Here is a 16,792-nt window from a genome sequence, read left to right on the forward strand (position 1 = left end):
AACATCCCGCAGCAAGGGAGGAATGCTAAGGCATCAGGGCATGCGGCATTTGACGGAGAACCCACCTTTACCAGTGCCTGCTGGTCACCACCTTAATCATGAGAAAGGCCTTGACTTGGACTTGATTCTTCTGGTCAGTAATCATCTGTTTCTCCCTCAAACAGATGAGTGCAACTCCTGTCACTGGGATATAAGGCCAAGCAAGGTGAATTTCATTTTAGAGAAGCAGCTTGGCCTAATGGATAGAGCACGGGCCTGTGAGACAGAAGGAGCTGAGTTCTAAGCGGCTCTATCAGTTGTCTGTTTTGTGACCTTAGGCAAGTATTTTAACTTCTCCGTCCCTCAGTTATCTCATGTGTAAAATGAGGTTTGAGGTTGAGAGTCCCAAGGTGAGACTTGAGCTGTGTCCAACAGGATTAACTTTTACCTTCCCCAGTGCATAATACAATGCCTGGTACGTAGTAAGCACTTAACAGATACCATAAAAAAGAAGAAATTGTAACTATTTAAGATTCAAAATAAGATGAGAACTAGTTACTCATTTTGGATGTTAGATGTACATTAGATTTTGGATGTTCACCCTACTGCAGGTTCTTTATATAAAGGACATCTATATACATTGATTGAGGTCTTATTGTGTGCAGAGCACTGTGCTAAGCACTTGGGAGTATAAGCATAAATAGACAAGATCTCTGCCCGTAAGAAACTTATGGTCTAGCGGAGGGTGGTCATATAGGGTGTATAGGAAATTCAAGCAGGTTTCATTCAGGCAGAGGCTGTTGAGTAAAAAGGAGAAAAAAAGGTGTAAATTCAAGAGGGCAAACATGCAAGTAGGATAAGATGTGAAAAATGGAGAATGCCAAGAGCTTTTGAGAAGGCTCATGTAGGGGTTAATCTTTGCTTCTCAAATGACCTGGATTTTTCCACAATGAGCTGCAATATTTGGATGCATCCATGTGAGCCTGTTGTGGGGAGGGATTGTCTCTGTTGCTGAATTGTACTTTCCAAGTGTTTAGTACAGTGCTCTGCACACAGTAAGCACTCAATAAATACGATAGAATGAATGAATGAACTTTGCTGACAAATTCATTTGGTGGAAAGAAATGCATCTCTTAATGCCACTGTTGAAACTGCCCACCAGAAGCTAAGGGAAGGATCCGAAGGGAGGCCGCAGTTACATGAAGAGGGTCGGGTTAGGAGATTCATCTGAATATTTCTTAACATTTGGCTAGTTAACATTTCATGTGGCTTGAAGGTGTGGAATTCCGGCTGCTGAGTGTCTCTAGGATAATACGTTTCAGCAGCTACGGTTCTTTGAATATGGGTCTGCCAGCCAGCTTGACTTCAGTCAGCAGTTAGCATCATAAATCACAAATCCAAACACCTCACCACTCCCTGATCTTCTAGACTTGCTTATCAAAACAGTATTGGCTTTCAAATGATTAGTGTCACTCGCTCATTTGTCACACCTCCTTTCCCAGGATGATGAAAAGTAATGTTCGCTCTACAAATAACATTCCATCAGCCGGAGAGACGGCAAGTTGTTATCAACTGAAAAAATAAAGAGCCTACCCCCCTCCTCAGTCCCCCAGGACCATCATTTGTTTCCAGACCTACTGAGCAAATCTGCACGCTAGACCTACTATTTCAACAGCAGAGTGCCATTTATAGCACAAGCATACATTTATCCAGGACAGAAATAACTATTTTGGCAGTGTTATTTAAGAAAATTAGTGTTTTTTGTTAGCAAATGTGTGCTTAAAGAGTAGCCAGCCCTTTTCCAGACATAGCTTTTGTTTTAATGTACACTAGGGGGAACTATATTACCCGTGAATCTCCAAACGAGATATGAGAGAGAGAGAGAGAGGTTAGTTTAGTCTTCTAAACTAACTGGAATTTTTCTGCCACGTACTGGACTCCTCTAGGAGATAATGGATTTCAGATTCAACATGGCTTGATCAAATAGAAGATTCAATCAAGCCCCAGACTAAATGCTCACCTTGCTGAGTCTCCTGCTTTCCCTGACTGTGTAAAACTTCATTCAGCTCCTTAGATCTTGTCAAGGGCAATGGCGTGTCTATTTAACTTAGGTCTGAGAAAACTTAAACATTGCTTTTTAAAATATCTATCTATCTATATAAATACATGTATAGATATAATATATATAGATAGATATAGCAATTCCTTGAGCTCAATTTCAAATAAGAATAAACATACATGCTAGGGTGGCTTCCTCCTTTTCAAGGTGAAAGTGGCAGAATATAGATAACCGACATGGAAAATAACTTGGCAGACTAGAGTCTCTCTCTGAGTTTCCACTTGAGGAAACTCCCCTCTAGACTGTAAGCTCGTTGAGGCTAGGAAACATGTCTACCAATTCTATGTATTCTTCCAAGCACTTAGTACAGTGCTTTGCACACAGTAAACACTCAGTAAACACCATTGAATGATTGATTGTTATGACCAAAAGACTCTGTAGAGATAACTCCAGCATCATCAATACTAGTGAAGGGAAATCTCTAATGCTAATTCTGACCCATACTTGAAAAGAACCTCTCTCCATATCTGCCAGAAATAAAGCAAAACTTTAAGCTTGATTAATTTTTACTATGTTATTATTATTCTTGGAAGTAGTAATAAGAATAATAAGGAAGGCATTTTCCTGTAAAGATCACAAGAAGTTCAGTATTTAATTATTCACCAAATGACTGTAGTTATTGACCATAAAGTCTAATTTTCTTGGGGCATTTGGCATGGGTTCAAAGAAGAAAACTTTGGTTTTGAGAGGTTCTTTAATATTTTCAGCATAGCAGTGCTTATGTTCATTGTGGGAAAAATCAGCCATCTTGGCAAACTTTGAATTTCTCATTTTCGGTTCTGTGATTGCCTTTTGTCTAGCATGTTATATAGATATTTACATATGTTTGCATTGGATGAATATTAAATAACCAAATAAACTTCAAGGTCAGTTTTAAGAAAGGCTTCTCTATTGCAGGACCCAGTAGAATTAAATTGATTTCTCATGACATTCCATTCTAGAATCTTGCTGACAGGGAGAAATAACTGATGCGAGTCATTAGACATTTCTTCCTTATTAATACTCTTCTACAAGCTTGATGTATCTGGTAGCACCCAAGGAATTGGTAGGTGCTAGAAATGCAAACAGACAAAAGGATTGGCTAAAGCCCAAAGCATATATTTCCTCTTGAACTGTCACAGCAAAAATTCAGGCCCCAGTTTGGTGCTCAATCAATCAATCTATCAACCTATGGTATTTATTGGATGCTCACTATGTGACTATACTAAGTGCTTGGGCGAGCACAATACATCAGAATTAGCAGTTACATCCTCTGGCCAATACAATGTGCTAAGATGCCTCATCTTAATATACCAGAGGACCACATATTAATTTATTCATTCATTCAATCATATTTATTGTGCACTTACTGTGTGCAGAACACTGTACTAAGCACTTGGGAAGTACAAATCTGCAACATACAGAAACAGTCTCTACCCAATAATGGGCTCACACATAGCGTGGTCTCTGCTATACAGATGATACCGGTTGCCTTTAAGTTGGGTGTTTTAATTTTAAGTATTCAACCTCTCTCTGCCTTAGCTCCTACTATCAAGTTGTACAGCTCAGAAGAGTGTCTGTGTTCATAGGGACCTGAGATGGGAATATAAAGACTCTGCAGCAAGCAAAAGTGGGGACAGGGCAAACCTAGAAATTCTCTAGGTTTTGGTGGTCTGGCAAAATGGGGCATGTGGCATCATTACATTACCTGTGGGCCCTGTGTAATGCAAGTGACATCATGTGAGTCCACGTGGTATCCATAAGGGCTGTCAGTGGGCACCTTAACAACAAAATGAAACAAACCTTTGAGGATGAAAGACACATCATTCTCTGGGTTAGAAAAGTGAGACTGTTAGAACTGCTCATGCAGATTGACACTATCTTCAGGGCTCCCAACTTTAAACTAGCTTTCACATTAGGAGAAGCAGTGAGGCTTATTGGAAAGAGCACAGGCTTGGGAATCAGAGATCATGGGTTCTAGTCCCAGCTCCACCACTTGTCAGCCATGTGACTGGGCAAGTCACTTAACTTCTCTGTGCCTCAGTTGCCTCATCTGTAAAATGGAGTTTAAGACTGTGAACTCCACGTGGGATAACCTGATTCCCTTGTATCAACCCCAATGCTTAGAACAGTGCTTGGCACATAGTAAGCACCTAACAAATACCATCATTATTATTCCCATTGTCTTCTGTCTGCTCCCTCAATCTTTGAGTTAATTCCTTTGAAAAAGATCCACTGTTTTGCCAGCCAAAGGGAAAGACTGAGACAGTGAATTTGAGTAAGGTTGGATAATACAGACATCAAAGTCCACGTTGGCTGACTAGTTTTAGAGTCCCTGGAAAATGTGAGAAAACCTCCATTTCTCTCTATCTGGGAATACAAAGTGAGGGAAACAGGTAGGCTGAACTTTGCAAAGAGTGTGCCCCTTTATATTAACAGGAATCATGAGGCAGACACAGTACAACTCTTTTGGAAAAATAAACCTCTAGGGGCCTTAAACATGGGTGTGCATTGAATCTGGAAAGAAACAGACATGAGTTTCATGGCATTACAAAACAATGCTTGAGGTCAGTTATATGGTCACTTTTTGGAAATGACATCAGTGTTAAATGCCACCTCTTCCCCATCCCATTTCAGGGACCTATTCTTGGGCATGCCTGAGGGTGTCCTACTGCCTTTTCCCTTTACTTTTCTTCTGTTCACTTCTTAACTGCCATTTTGTTTCAAATAAGCATTTCCTTTGGCTGCTGTGTGTGAAGTGGTTTCTTTGTCAGAGCCAAGGAGATGACTGTCCTTATTAATCTCTTTTCTTCTTTCGTGTCTTTCAGGTGAGAATGGTGAAAGATGGGAACCCCTCTTGGAAGCCCACTTTCATTGTAAAACCTGATGGTGGTTGTCAAGGGGACGGAATCTACCTCATTAATGATCCCAGTGATATTAGACTGACAGGTAACCTCCAGAGCAGGCCGTCTGTGGTCCAGGAATACATCTGTAAACCTCTCCTCATCGACAAGCTGAAGTTCGATATTCGACTGTACGTCTTACTAAAGTCTTTAGAACCATTAGAGATTTATATAGCCAAAGATGGACTCTCTAGATTTTGTACAGAACAGTATCAGGAGCCTAACCTCAAAAACTTGCATCATGTATTTATGCACTTAACCAACTATTCCCTGAACATCCACAGTGGGAACTTCATTCATTCTGACAATGTAAACACAGGGAGCAAAAGGACCTTCTCCAGCATTCTTTGTAGACTTTCTTCCAAGGGGGTTGACATCAAGAAAGTCTGGTCTGATATAATTTCCTTGGTGATAAAGACAATCATTGCCTTGACTCCAGAACTCAAAGTTTTCTACCAGTCTGATATTCCAGTGGGAAAGCCTGGACCAACGTGCTTCCAGGTAAGCGTTGAAGTGGGGTGATGCCAAGGGGATGACACTTTGTCAGTTCTGGGAGCTGGCCCTATAAAGGGAACAAGAAAAATTTTAGTGGGTTTAAATTTCAGGTACAATGAGACCTTTTGGAAATTCACAAATTGGGTCTACAGAGTCCAAGTGCACTACAGTGTTGAGCAGTCATTCATTCAATCATTCATTTGATCACATTTATTGAGTGCATCCTGGGTGCATATGACTGTACTACGCACTTGGGAGAGCAGCGTGGCTCAGTTTAAAGAGAATGGGCTTGGGAGTCAGAGGTCATGGGTTCGATTCCTGGCTCCACCACTTATCAGCTGTGTGACTTTGGACAAGTCACTTAACTTCTCTGTGTCTCAGTTACCCCATCTGTAAAATGGGGATTAAAACTGTGAGCCCTGCGTGGGACAACCTGATTACCCTGTATCTACCCCAGCACTTAGAATAGTGCTTGGTATAGTTACATAGTAAGCGTTTAACAAATGCCATCATCATTATTATTATTATTACAGTACAACAGTAAACAGGCACATTCTCTGCCCACCATTAGCTTACAGTCTAGAGTGAGGGAGACTTCATATAGAGAGAGTGGAAATGTAGTCCATGTAGACAACTCAAATGGACATTTCAGTTTTAGAATGTACATTTTGCAGCCTGGATTGCCTGTTTGGGTTGATCAAATCAATCACATAACTAATATATCATATAACCATCATATGTCATAAATCATAAACCATATCTATATCATATCATAAATCATATAACCATATATAACTATATGGTTTTTCATTTCACTTGGCCTGGGCAGACCCAGCCACACTCAGGTATTCAGAGATTAAATAATTAGCTTCAGTTTATCACTCTACCTTTTTTTGTACTCTATTTGAAAATCAAAAGAATAGCTGAGGGGAACCAATATCCCGTGCATCACTAGAGCTTGGTGTGAGGATTCCAAATTCCCTTTTACCTTCTATTATAGGTAATCAAATTGTAAGTTCCTTGAAGGCAGGGAATGAGCATCTTGCTTCTGCACTACTCTTCCAGATAATACTGGCTGTTATCTGGCCAGCAGGAACATGATGGGTTTGCTGTGTGACTTTGGGCAAGTCAGTTCACTTCTGTGCCTCCATTTCCTCATCTGTAAAATGGAATTAGGAGTGTGAGCCCCATGTGGGACAGGGACTGTGCCCAACCCAATTTGCTTGTATCCACCCCAGTGCTTAGTACAGTACCTGGCACACAGTAAGTGCTTACCAAATACCAGAATTATTATTATTATTATTATTCCAAGTGCGCAGTACAGTGCTTTCCACTCAGCAGGTGCTCAATAATTAATTGATTGAGTTCAGAGAAGATGGCACCACTTCGCAAGAAATAGTTGGTTCAAAAATGTAATCTGAATGACATCTTCTCTCCTAAATGCATTCTTCTTCCCACCTTGCCAATCTCTGTTGATGGCACCACCATTCTCCCCACTCTCCCACTGCTAAATCCTGTTGCTTCTTTCTGCACAACATTTCCCACATCCACCCAATCCTCTTCACTCAGAGTGCTACCACTTGGTCCAAGTTCTTATCATTTTGCAGCTAGACTGTAGTATTAGCATAATTGTCAGTCTCCTGCCTCCAGCCTCTCCCCATGATCTCCCTGATCTCTGCTGTCACAGAAGTCATCTTCTTTAAATGTGGCTCTTCAAAACCCTCCAGTGACTTCAAGCATTGAGCCAAAACCCCTCATGATTGTCTTCAAGGCTCTCCCAACTCTCCCCATCTTGCATAGTCACCCTTTTTACCCTATTGCTTTCCAGCTCGCTCCCTTCATTCCTCTCAAGCAAATCTTCTAGGGGACCTCGTTCTCAACTCTCCTGTCTCAATCCTCTTGCTCACGCTGTTCCACCAGCCTGAGCTTCCACCCCCTCCCTCCCAAAATCAATCGATCAATCATTGATATTTATTGAGCACTTACTATGTGCAGAGCACTGAACTAGGTGCTTGGAAGAGTACAATATGAGAGAGAGTTGGTAGACATCTTTCCTGCCCACAACGAGTTTACAGTCTAGAATCAATACAAAGATTACAGGCTTCAGAGACAAGAAGCATTGCAGGGTTGTGATAATAAGAAGATTCTGATGAGGTCCCCTAGCATTGAGTGAAGATGGAGAAGGGAAGCCAAATCCAATGCACTACAGCTTTCCCTACTTTCAAAGCCCTCATACCAATTTACCTCCTCCAAAAAGCCTTCCTTCCTTCATTCATTCAATCGTATTTATTGAGCACTTACTGTATGCAGAGCACTGTACTAAGCACTTATTCCCTGATTAACTCCCAGTACCCCATCACATCCCCTCATCAGCCACTTCTTGCACTTGCATATTTATTTATAACCTCCATCATCTATGTATAGTTGATAATACTGTCAATTTATTTATTCTAGTTACCCTTTATGTAAATATTTTTATGCCTGTCTTCCCTGTAAGAGTATAAGTTCTTTTGTGGGCAGGGAACATGTCTAATGCTTCTATTGAAATTTCCCAGTTAGTACAGTGCAATGCACCAAGTAAATGCCTTAACTACTAACCAGTCAACCAATTACTAGTATTTGTTGAGCACCTACTCTGTCCAGATCACTGTAACAAGTGCTTGGGAGAGTTCATTAGAATTAGTAGATGTGATCCCTAGCCTCAGAGAATTTACAATCTAGCAGGGGAGACAGGTACTAAAATAGTACTGGAAGGCATATTTAGAGTATTCATAAAAATGGAGACAAAAATCCTCTTATTTACGCTTTGAGGCAAGACTGTATGCATTATTGCCTTCAAGAAATCCAGGGTTTGGGAGCTTTTCTTCAAAAATGTTTTTGCTTTTCCCTAGGCAATATAAGCCAGTCCAATCCAGTCAACAAATATTTATCCAGTTCCTCAGTGAGCACAGTGCTGGCCCCGAAAGGGGAAAGTCTTTAGTTTGGCAGTTAAAAAATATGAGAATTCCCAGTCAGTATTCAACTTCTACACTAATTTTTGCACCTTGTTTCTCAGGCTGTGCCTGGCTGAAGTATCCAGGTAGATACCTCATTGTAGCTGTAATCATTTTTAATTTTTTTTTGTTATCCACTAGTAAAGATCTGTAGTACATTACATTTTCCACCTTTATCTGGTATAAATTTAGAGATGAAAGAGCTGTAGTGGAAGTGGGCAGAAGGGAGAGAAAAGAGAAAAAGGGGTGTGTGTGTGTGTGTGTGTGTGTGTGTGTGTGTGTGTGTGTGTGTGAGAGAGAGAGAGAGAGAGCGAGAGAGAGAGAGAGAGAGAGAGAAAGATAAGAGCCTCACTAAATTTCCATCCTAAAACGAACTCTTCAGAACTGTAATTTAGTCAGTCACCGGAAAACAGTCACACTGCCTGTGATTGTATTAACAAATGGTATCATTAAAGTTAGAAAGAGCTCTACTGAGTCTGCAATTTAATAATTAGTGTCTAAATCTCCAATAAATGCTCTATAGACAAGTACATCTAAGCTGATTCATTTTTTCTAGCAAATAGGCACCGACAGCAGAACATGGATTTTTCCCTCATCCTTCCTTACAGGCCCAGAGAGAGAAATGAGGCAGCCATATCTTTTTTCCTTAGTGCTTGGAGGCTTGAGGTTTCTCTTAACCTCTGGTTTGTTATTATTATTATATTTCTAAGTGCTTAGAGAAGCAGCATGGCTCAGTGGAAAGAGCACGGGCTTTGGAGTCAGAGGTCGTGGGTTCAAATTCCACCTCCTCCAGTTGTCAGCTGTGTGACTTTGGGCAAGTCACTTAACTTCTTTGTTCCTCAGTGACCTCATATGTAAAATGAAGATAAAGACTGTGAGCCCCCCGTGGGACAACCTTGTAACCTCCCCAGCACTTAGAACAGTGCTTTGCACATAGTAAGTGCTTCATAAATGTCATTATTATTATTATTATTATATGCCAAACACTATTCTAAGTCCTGGGGTAGATATAAATTAATCAGGTCAGATACAGTCCCTGTGCCACATGGGGTTTATAGCCTAAGTAAGAGAGAGAACAGGTGTTGAATCCCCATTTTACAGGTGAGGAAACTGAGGCATAGAGAAGTTAAGTGACTTGTCCAAGGTCACACAGCAGGCAACTTGCAGAGGCGGAATCAGAACCCAGTTCTTCTGACTCCCAAGTCTGTGCTCTTTCCACTATGTAATACTGCTCCTCAAGGCTGGAAATCTGAGAAATATTTGGAAATTAAGTATTTTGGCAGGGGCCAAACTGGTGTTTGAAATTGGAGCAGAAAGAAAGAATTAGCCCTAGAGGGGCAGAATTCCCCGAAAGAACAATGCCCTGAGAGTGGCATATAAAAGAATCATAAAGATTTTTAGCTATAATTTTGTTATGCACCTTGATTCTGGTTCAAGAATTTGAAGGACTGTGCTCCTCAAATATAGGCATCTACTCTCAGAGAAACTGAAAGCAGCAATTGTATTAGTGTATGTGTGTGTGTGTGCGTGTGTGTGTATTTTGATTGATTGGTGTTGACACTTAGCATAATAGAAAATCTGTTAAAGAAGAAAGAGGCCATAGACTTGTAACATTTCAGATGACACCGACTATGCAAAATGTTCTCTGAGAGACCATCATGTTAACGAGGTCCTTATAAATCTTGGCTGAGGGCAGGCCCGCCTCTCACAAGAGAATCGGAGAAATTCTTTTGTTTCCAAGGCACAAGCTCAAAGCTGATTTCAGCACCTGGTCTTATCCATAACAATACAGTCAGCACTTGAAAATTTAGCCTACATGGTAAAAACCATTCTAAATCGTGTGTACTGCTCCCAGATTTTAGGTTTTGACATTCTGCTAATGAAAAATCTGAAGCCAATGCTCCTTGAAGTGAATGCAAACCCCAGCATGAGAATAGAACATGAGCAAGAGGTAAGAGGTTTACCTCATCTCATCAAGGGTTTTGTGGGTGAGCAAGCAAAGACTTTAAAATGTTTTGGAACTTGGGCTCTTATTTGCAATGAGAAGCCTTATAAGACTGTCCCTTTACACTTTTCCTTTCATGTTGTTTTCAAACTCTTGAAACCTATGAAATATGCTAAATCTGCCCAACAAGTTTGGCATGAATGTATTACTGGGCCCCAGATGATAAGCTAATTGCACTCATGTGAAAATGATTTAGACATTTTGATGTGGCTGAATCATAAACATGAAATGAATAGCTATCATTTTTCTTTTATTTTGGTTTTTCATTTGTATAGGATTGCCATTTTCCAGAACATCGTAAAAACAATTACAAAAATAATTTTGTGTAAATGTAATTTCAATTTCTGCCAGCAGTTCATAACCTGCAAGTAAAGAATACCCCTAACTTGAATATGAAATGTCGTGGGGTGGGGGGGGGTTGGGGGGGGAGGGTGTGTGTGTGTGTGTTCGACCCTGAATCCCTGCCTTCACTGTAACACAGAATCATTTGTAAATTAAAGCTTTCTCCAGGGGTGTTTGAAAATGTCCCAAGCCTGGTAGATGAAGAAGTTAAAGTGGCTGTGATCAGAGATACTCTCCGCCTAATGGACCCACTTAGGAAGAAAAGAAGTGATAATCAGTAAGTATTTGGATACTATTTGCTTTAATCATTAGGCATCTGCTAATGTTTCCAACAGGTAAGTTAAGATATTTGGAATATTAAAAAAACATGTTCTGGCTTGTTTTGAAAATATCTAAGTGACTACACTGTGGGCTGGATTTGCATTTCCAATAATCTAATGTTATTTGCCATTTAAAGTATCTGTCTCTAGGCAACCAGAGTGCTCACCGAATCGGGAGAGGGCAGATTTGCATATTAATTTAATGTGTGGGGGGTGCTCCTGAAGAATTACTTGCCCCCATGAAGGATACAAACTGGATAAAATTGCTTGTAAAAATTTTTTTTTCTCTTCAGATCTCTTGCAAGTTAATAGCCCCAGGATATCTTCTGTGTGGTGAAAGGCCTATCTTTCAGGATCACAGTATATTGGCAGTTTTAGGAGCCCTCATTACAACACCCTGGGGAGGGAAAGAGCTGATTCTACCATTTTCTTTGGTCACTGAGTCAAAGTGAGATATGAATCTTCACCTCTTGCCTAGGGTGTAGAGGAGATTGGGCCAGGTAGGGCTAGGTCTAGAAAAAACTACCTAGGAATAAATCAATATTGTGGGAGAGGCATTTATTCTTCCAGGGAGCCAATTGCTGCTCCTGAAGATTGGAGATTGGAGAGTTCCCTGCCTTAGAAAGGAAAGTTTCCTTTCCTGGCTCACCAGCCCCACTGGTCAGTATCCCTTTGGAATAGAGAGTACCTTGCAAGAAGTGTTTCTCATGTATCAATCAATCAATTTTATTTATTGAGTGCTTACTATGGGAAGAGCACTGCACTCCTGGGAGAGTACAATATTACAGAGTTGGTAGATATGTACTCTGCCCATAAGGAGCTTACATTCTAGAGGGAGATGTATGTCTTGGGGTTTGGCTATGCTGACTATTTCTCACCTAGAGTGTCAAGAAGCAGCATGGCTTAGTGGAAAGAGCATGGGCTTGGGAGTCAGAGGTCATGGGTTTTAATCCTGGCTCCACCACTTATCAGCTGTGTGACTCTGGGTAAGTCACTTAACTTCTCTGTGCCTCAATTCCCTCATCTGTAAAATGGGGATTAAGACTGTGAGCCCCACGTGGGACAGCTTGATTACCTTGTATCCCCCCCCCCCAGTGCTTAGACCAGTGCTTGGCACATAGTAAGCACTTAACAAATACCATCATTATTATTACCCCAGTGCTTAGAACAGTGCTTGGCATATAGTTAGTGCTTAACAAATATCATCATTGTTATTATTATCCTTATACTATGATTCTGGAGGAACACTTACTAGCCAAAGTTTTCTTTCACCTGAACCCCATCAGAACTGACTATACCAGCAGCCTAATACAATTTTTAATGGTACGTAGACACTCATTGATGTGATGTGTTCTGAGTAACTGCCAAATAAACGGACCCCACAAATCAAAACTTCCTTATTACTGGAGAGATTACAGGGCTAGTTCTACTTTCTTTGGTGATTAATAAAAAAAAAGATGAAACCTGGTGAGTTAATCAAATTAGGGGCTTTCAGCTCTATTTTGGAAAAATTACTGTCTTTCAGATGATTGACTTTATTAAGTGGGGTTACTCTCCCTCTCTTCAAAGTCTTATTGACCACACATCTCCTCCAAGAGTCCTTCCCTGACTAAAGCCTCCTTTCTTCTCCCATTTCCTTCTGTGTCACTCTGACTTGCTCCCCTTATTCATCCCTACTACAATATGTTTTATTTATATTAATGTCTGTGCCCCCTCTACACTGTAGGCTTGTTGTGGGCAGGGGAAGTGTGTGTTTATTTTTATATTGTACTCTCCCAAGTGCTTAGTACAGTGCTCTGCACACATTAAGTGCTTCATAAATACTATTGACTTATTGACTCACTGACTGACCTGTCTACATACCATGTACAGCAATTATTTTTGCCCTCAGAAGCGATAACCAACAAATTGAAGTACTTCAAGAATGTTGCTTCGCTTGTAATGAAAAGTCCTTTTTTCTACCGTATGCATCTTAAATGAATGCATGGTTTTTGCTATTTCCTAGATGTACTTTATAAGCACTTTCTCTGATTATTGTTTTTTTCCCCTAGAGATGATTGTATTCATCATATGTGGGGAAAGAGGTTGAAATTGTTTCCAACACATTAACATATAAATACAACTTGATAGTTTGAGAGGGAGGGCACTTTCTCTTTTCAGAGAAAGTGCCACCCTTTTTACATTCTGCTGCTAAATTATCCTGTTGTTCAAATTGGTGCTTATGTCACCCTGGCTGAGTGCAAGGAAGGACAAATGTCTCAGTCGTTGGAGTTTTTTGCTGGAACCTGAACTAGAAGAGACCTCTAGACATCACCTCAGAATATCAGCTAAATATTGATACTAAATCGTGATGATGAAGATCTACTCTGCCTTCTGCACCAAGCCTTTGACAAAAATCCCAGGGAAAGGGATTCCTCAATCCTGTCCATTGTTTAATACAATCCAGTGGCAGCAAGAATATGAGTTCTCCTGTTGGCGTGTGTTTTATATGTTTAATTTTCTCTGCAGGATGGAAAAAAGTTTCATTTATTTTCTGGTTGTGGGCATAGAGGATGTCAGATTGTAAGCATATAATGGCCAGCCTTAATTGAGTAGTAGCAATAATAGCATTTGAGTTCCCAGTAAGTGCAATTAACTGTACTAAGTTTAAGGGAAGTTCAAAACAAGTAAGTGACACATTACTTGCCCACAAAGAGTACTTCCTCTAATGGGGGAGGCAGGCGTAAAAGTATTTGAATATACATTAGAATACATGTATTTACTTAAATTCTGAGGATGGATTATAAATAAGTACATAAGAGCTTGAGTTGGCTGATGAGAAGCAGCATGATATAGTGAAAAGCAGCATGCTGTAGTGGTAGAGCATGGGCCTGGGAGTGAGAAGGTCATTGGTTCTAATCCTGGCTCCACCACTTGTCTGTTGTGTGACCTTGGGCAAGTCACTTCACTTCTCTGTGCCTCAGTTACCACATCTGTAAAATGCGGATTGAGACTGTGAGCCCCACGTGGGACAGGGTTGTGTCCGACCAGATTTGCTTGTATCCACCCCAGTGCTTAGTACAGTGCCTGGCACATAGGAAGTTCTTAGCAAATACCATAATTATTTATATGACTTTTTTTCCTTTTTAATCATGTTTGTTATCCACTTACTATGTGCTAGTCACTGTAATAAGTGCTGAGGTAGATACAAGATAATCAGGTTCAACACAGTCCCTGTCCCAGATAGGGCTCACAGTCTTAATCCCCATTTTGCAGTTGAGGTAACTGAGGCACAAGCAAGTTAAGTGACTTGCTGAAGGTTGCACAGCAGATAAGTTGCTGTGTCAGAATTAGAACCCAGGTCCTCTGATTCTCTGGACTATGCTCTTTCCACTAGGCCACACTGCTTCTCTCTGTTTGGAGTTAATTGGGGAAGACGTGATGGAGGGTGAAGGTTTTGAATAGGGGGAGGGCTGTGTGAGCTATCGAGCTTGGTTGAGGGGAAGGAGGGAGGAATTCCAAGCAGGGAGACAGTGTGAGTGAGGGGTTAGAGGCAGGAGAGTTGTGAAAGCTAGGTACAGTTTGAAAGCTAGTTTATCAGGAAGGAAGAGAGTGAGTTAGGGAATAGCAGGAGAAAGGGCAGATATATAAGGTGGGGTTATGAGCAGTTTTTGCTTGATGCAGTGGAGGGTTTTTGAAGAATGGAGTGATATGTGTCTTTTGTGAGCAGTGTTCTCTATAGTGCTTTAAGAAGCAGAATTTAAGTTTTACTTGAACTTTAAAATCCTTACCCAAAGGCATAGTCTGCCCAAAATACCTTTACTCGAGAAAGTTTTGGATTGCGGGAACAGAGACATGACCTGATCCAAAATGGTGGATCAGGAGAACACATCTAAATAAATATCTGACTGTTCAGGATCCTGAGAGATGGAAAGGGAGAGCAGGGTTTGAGTAAGGAGATTAACCTTTGCCGAAATCATTCTTGTTCTGCTGATCTGAGTTAGAAGTGGAAAGCAATTATTCATTTCTAATGCTGATTGCTAGGACATTATTTAATTGCTTTTTTCCATAGAGCCAAAAGTTCACTTGGGTCATACTCCAGATGACTCGTTCTTACCTCAAACCTTTGAATGCTTAAAGAGCAAAGAAGAAAATGGTTAACTTTGTGCCCTTTGTATTTTCATGAATTCAGTACATTAGTAAATTGAATTAGACTGGCAGCCTGTGAAAGATTCAGCATATTTTTATAGGTAAAAAGGTTAACAAAGAAACCAAGGTAAGTTTAGAAATACTCTATTTGGGGAGAATTTGCTTTCTTTCAAACTCTACTTACCAGTAGAATTTTCCTAGGCTGACACTGTCATCATCATCATCAACATCATCAATCGTATTTATTGAGGGCTTACTATGTGCAGAGCACTGTACTAAGCGCCTGGGAAGTACAAATTGGCGACATATAGAGACAGTCCCTACCAAACAGTGGGCTCACAGTCTAAAAGGGGGAGACAGAGAACAAAACCAAACATACTAACAAAATAAAATAAATAGAATAGATATGTACAAGTAGAATAAATAAATAAATAGAGTAATAAATATGTACAAACATATATACATATATACAGGTGCTGTGGGGAAGGGAAGGAGGTAAGATGGGGGGATGGAGAGGGGGACGAGGGGGAGAGGAAGGAAGGGGCTCAGTCTGGGAAGGCCTCCTGGAGGAGGTGAGCAGGGCCTTGAAGGGAGGAAGAGAGCTAGCTTGGTGGATGGGCAGAGGGAGGGCATTCCAGGCCCGGGGGATGACGTGGGCCGGGGGTCGATGGTGGGACAGGCGAGAATGAGGTACGGTAAGGAGATTAGCGGCAGAGGAGCAGAGGGTGCGGGCTGGGCTGTAGAAGGAGATGGTCAAAGGCAGATGAATGTCAGAATATTTTGTCTTCCTCATCCTCTACATAGAATTTCTTGCCTCTCTTTTCTCCCCCTCACCCACCAATTTCTTGCCCTCTCTCCTTCACCCAAATCATCCCTCCCCACCATGCCCCAACTGATGCCACTAATTGAGTGATTGGTATTATACTCAAAACAGCTTTGGCCTGAGTAGTTTTTCTATCCTAGAAAGTGCAGGGCTCTCTCTCTATCTATGTGGGGCTAGCCTGCACTAGCTTCTCTCTCCAGCTGTTCTTGTTCAGTTTAAATGCTTGGAGGCTTACGTCCAGGCTGGAGGGTGGCTCAGTACATTTTTATTTAGGCACCATGGAATGCTGAGAGTTCTTGTGCAAATATCCTGGAATGACAGGGGGCTTTAACTCCATGATCTTCCTGCTGCTTTTACAGTTGCTGAGGGAAAGGAATTACAGGTCATTTATTGTAATGGAGCTCATTAAGTAAGTAGAATACAAGATAATTTACCTCAAGATACATATTAAACTTTTTGTAGATCAATTATAAATTTTTCCTGAATCTGGGGGATGATATGAATGGAAAAAAAAGAGAGAAGGGCTGTTTAGGGTAGAGACTTGAAAGAAAGTCTGAAAAGGATAACCCCATTTGTCTTTTATATATATATAAAAAGATTGGCTACTAAGAATTTTCATGTATGTCGGGTTCTGAATAAACAGTAAAAACTTTGATCCCATCTTCCCTTTGGGGAAGGAGTTTGTTGAAATGGAACAATTTTCTGG

At 40.8% G+C, this 16,792-nt stretch overlaps 1 protein-coding gene across 1 annotated transcript in view; it reads left to right on the forward strand.

The window, feature by feature from the left end:
- The window catches only part of TTLL11 (tubulin tyrosine ligase like 11), a 202,771-nt gene that overhangs the window by 55,714 nt on the left and 130,265 nt on the right, over positions 1-16,792 (forward strand). Inside the window, exons 4-6 of the mRNA XM_038745662.1 lie at positions 4,906-5,481; positions 10,324-10,419; positions 10,974-11,092. Of these exons, the coding sequence (XP_038601590.1) occupies positions 4,906-5,481; positions 10,324-10,419; positions 10,974-11,092 (791 nt within the window). The remainder of the gene's footprint in view (positions 1-4,905; positions 5,482-10,323; positions 10,420-10,973; positions 11,093-16,792) is intronic.

Source organism: Tachyglossus aculeatus, chromosome 4, assembly GCF_015852505.1.
Source record: "Tachyglossus aculeatus isolate mTacAcu1 chromosome 4, mTacAcu1.pri, whole genome shotgun sequence".
NCBI lineage: Eukaryota > Metazoa > Chordata > Mammalia > Monotremata > Tachyglossidae > Tachyglossus > Tachyglossus aculeatus.